The sequence below is a fragment of the Octodon degus genome, unplaced genomic scaffold (genome assembly GCF_000260255.1).
Source record: "Octodon degus isolate 3935 unplaced genomic scaffold, OctDeg1.0 scaffold00049, whole genome shotgun sequence".
Lineage (NCBI taxonomy): Eukaryota > Metazoa > Chordata > Mammalia > Rodentia > Octodontidae > Octodon > Octodon degus.
The window spans coordinates 3,403,996-3,407,568 of NW_004524625.1; the positions used below are offsets into that span (position 1 = coordinate 3,403,996).

General features: G+C 44.2%; 1 protein-coding gene across 2 annotated transcripts in view; it reads right to left on the reverse strand.

Annotated features, from left to right (window-relative positions):
* Gdpd4 (glycerophosphodiester phosphodiesterase domain containing 4) overlaps positions 1–3,573 on the reverse strand; it is a 79,852-nt gene that overhangs the window by 29,517 nt on the left and 46,762 nt on the right. For both annotated transcript variants that reach the window (XM_023716682.1, XM_023716681.1), the window contains one exon: positions 2,114–2,270. In XM_023716682.1, the coding sequence (XP_023572450.1) occupies positions 2,114–2,270 (157 nt within the window). The remainder of the gene's footprint in view (positions 1–2,113; positions 2,271–3,573) is intronic.

Here is a 3,573-nt window from a genome sequence, read left to right on the forward strand (position 1 = left end):
CTTCCTTCAGTGTTTTGAGACAGAATCTTGCTACATAGTTGAAGCTGGTCTTAAATTTATTATGCAGCCCAGCCTGGCCTCAAACCTGTCTTGCCTCAGGTGAACAAGACTTTAAAAAGCAATCTTTTTCTATCTCCTATGCTACGGATGCACAAAACATTCTTCTGCTAGCACCTTGTCTCACTGAGCCTTTGGAATTCAGGAACATGTACTTTTACTGCTTTTCTACTTTTCAGGGCAATGTAGTTGTCTCCACAGATTTTGTAGAAATCTATCCTCCTTTTCAATAGGCTGTAACTTGTCATACTGTACCACCAAGGCCATATCTGGAGGATTATATCTGATAATAGATTCTACTTACTAAGGTATGATGAACCTCTTGTCCTCACCAAAGACACAGATGTAACTGCTATTTGGGAAAATGCTGGTAAGCTTGCCCAGGCAAACCACTGGATACCTGTTGTACATTGTTCCGACGTTACAGGTAATAAGGAAGGTCACAGGCTACCATGCAAAGGGGAGAAAATTTGCCTCCAACTGTGAGCTAAATAGACCTTTACCCCTTTAACCTTGGATATCAGGTATTCTGTCTCAGCAACAAGAAAAGTAACTAAGATGGTACTTTGTGTGAATTACTTTGTATTTCTGATTAGGGCTCAGATCATGTGGATGTTAGATGTTAACTTGTAGGAAACAGAAAAGTGGGCCATGGAGAGAGCTCAGTGGTCTAAGCACCTGCCTAGGCAAGTGCAAGGACCACGGTACTACATGCTGTTCCGGCCCTGCCCTGGGGCCCCGAGCCGGCCAAGAAAAGCAGGCATGGTGGTGCATGCCTGTAATCCCAGTGCTGGGGAGGCTGAAACAGGAGAATCACTATAATAATCTTAAAATTTTTAATTATAATTTTAATCAAAAATTTTAATAAATTTAAAAAGTAAAGAAACAAATGATTTTTGTCCAATAAAGATTTTTTTTTTTTTCGTGGAAGAAAAGATTGCCCCTAAGGTTATGGTATCACTGTCATTAGGTTTGCATCTAATTTCAGTTTTAGTTTCATTGCCTACATGTGCGTTGGTTCCTTCCTCCTTTTCTGAGTGGGTTTTGTCATTCTGCTTCCCTCTTCTTTCCCTCTCTGTCCCTCTGTTTCCTTTCACACATGCACACACACACACGTTCACTAACTGGTCTGGCATAGCTTGTCTTTGACACATCACCTCCACTGCCTGCAGTTCCCCTTAACACAAATGGTAGCTCCTCATGAAGGATTACCCACATTCCTCTAGGGGAACCTTTCACTCTTGCCCCAGAATTGCATGGTACATACCATGTGATTTGTATTGTACTGCACCCACTATTAGATGATATTCTTCCATAATATTTCATCCTGTGTCTCAGACTGAGTTAGATGTTCTTCTTCTGTGCTCCTGAAGCAACCTGAAATTAACGCTGGTTTGGCACTTACCACAGTGCGTTGTCGTTTCTTATGCTAATTTGGATTCTATTAGGGATGGAGGTATGCTTATTTACCATTACATTTCCTTTGCCTAGTACTCAATAAATATTTGTTGGACTCAGGAGACAGCTCAGAGGCATAAACACCTGCCTGGTGAGCGCAAGGTACTGAGTTTGATCCCCAGCACCAATAAATAAATACATAAATAAATATTTGCTGAATGGCAACAAAGAATCAAAAATGTGTATGTTTCCTGGGGCTGGAGAGATGGCTCAGTAGAATAAGTGCTTCCCTGGCAAGCACAAAGGCCTGAGTTCAATCCCCAGTTCCACCAAAAGAAAAAAAAGAATGTGTATGTAGTCCCTTTGTGGTAGACATATGTTGAAGGTTCCTGAATGCTTGGGTAAAAAGGAATTATATGACAAGAATAAGTTTACAAGTGTATGTTCAGACTTTCTGGTGAATATAGAAAGCCACAATCACCGACTGCATTACCAGCAAAGCCCCAGTGCCAACGCTATGGTGTGGTTACAAGACTAGCAAGAAATGGAGTACACAGCTGTCTGTCTTCGCCTCTGGCCTTTAGCCCAACAGGCAGCACTTGAACCCATATGGAACAAGGATTCAGACAAGCTTGCGAAGCCAGGGAATGTGTCTTACCCGTGGGTGTACGAACCATTCGCCAGCGTTCAGTTTGGACAGGTTGCGCCAGGAGAAGGTGGAGGGGTGGTTATAGGCGGCCTCCGGCATGACCTCCCTGATATTGGTTGTTCTCCTCAAGTCATAGTCATGCATGAGAAAAGGCACGCGGTCAGTGCTGCAGGCAGAGGAAAGAGGGGAGGGGAGGACGAGCTGAACTTAGTCACCTCCGCAGGCGGAATCCCCACCAGCCTGTCACGGTCACAGGGCTCACTAGTGCTCTTTATTCCCTTGCATATCTCAAAGGACTTCGACGTGCTACTTTTCTGATCCAGGAGCAAGTCTTTAACGGTCACATTACTGGTGGTAAAGAGTCACTTCTCTGTTCAGAGCTCACAGGCACAGGGAAAGCAGCAGGTAGAGTAAAGTGACTGCGGCGAGGCAAGGCAGGGCCTGAGGTCAGAGGACTGCACTAAGCGAGCGGGACGCTGTCTTCCTCGAGTTGTGCCGACCCATTTCCCAGGTAGGCGTCCGCCCTGAGCATTGCTGGTGGAGGCCGGCCGCAGCAGACCGCACCAGCAGACAGGATTCTGGTTCTGCTGCTGCACTTGGCGCTGGCCGCTCCGGGATTCCACGCAGCTCTCTCAGCTTGTCTCATTACAGTCACTATGAAGAAATCATCTAAAATGGCCACAGGGGAGTAAGGGTTGAAATCCCCCCCACCTTCCACAAACAACTAAAAACTTAGCAGAACGACGGAAATAAGGAGCCAGCGAATCCCAAGAGGGATCAATGCAAGCATACGCACAGGCCCGACCGTGTTAAGGATCACTACAACCGAGCTGGTGAGAAACTGATGATGAAAATAAATTTCGAGCATAGCTGGGGTGGGGCTGGGAGACAGCTCAGTAGCACAGCGCTGGCCTGGCAAGCTCAAGGTCCTGAGTTCCATTCTGGGTAGCCGAGGTGGGGTGTAGGCACACACAAAAAGGGAGAAAGGTAAGCACATAGCAGGTTTCTCATAAATGGACTAAGTAAAACTATAGAATGTTTTACACATTTTATTAATTATTATTAATTTGTTATTTATTAATAATCCTGTTTATCCCTTTTATTTCAGGGTATAGTATGGCTTGGCACATCTTCATTGACTTTTTAACATTTTGTTTATCACGGGTGTTGATGGACAGGCAATACTTAGAGAAATTACTGATTGCATACACACTTGGTAGGTGTAGCAGCAAATTTATTTTCTTTAGCAGTTTTTAAAAAGGCTGAATAGGAGAACCTGTACTGTAACAACATGTAACTCAGTTGTGCTCCAAATTTTCTGATCAAGAAGATTATGGAGCCGCAGAGAAATGTGTTCAATGATCTAAAGTGAGCCTGGGCGTTTGATAATAACAATAAGCTTTTCTTCTGGATGGTTAACAACCTAAGTTTGCAGACCAAAATTAGAGAAAAAGGAAGGATACAAGGAA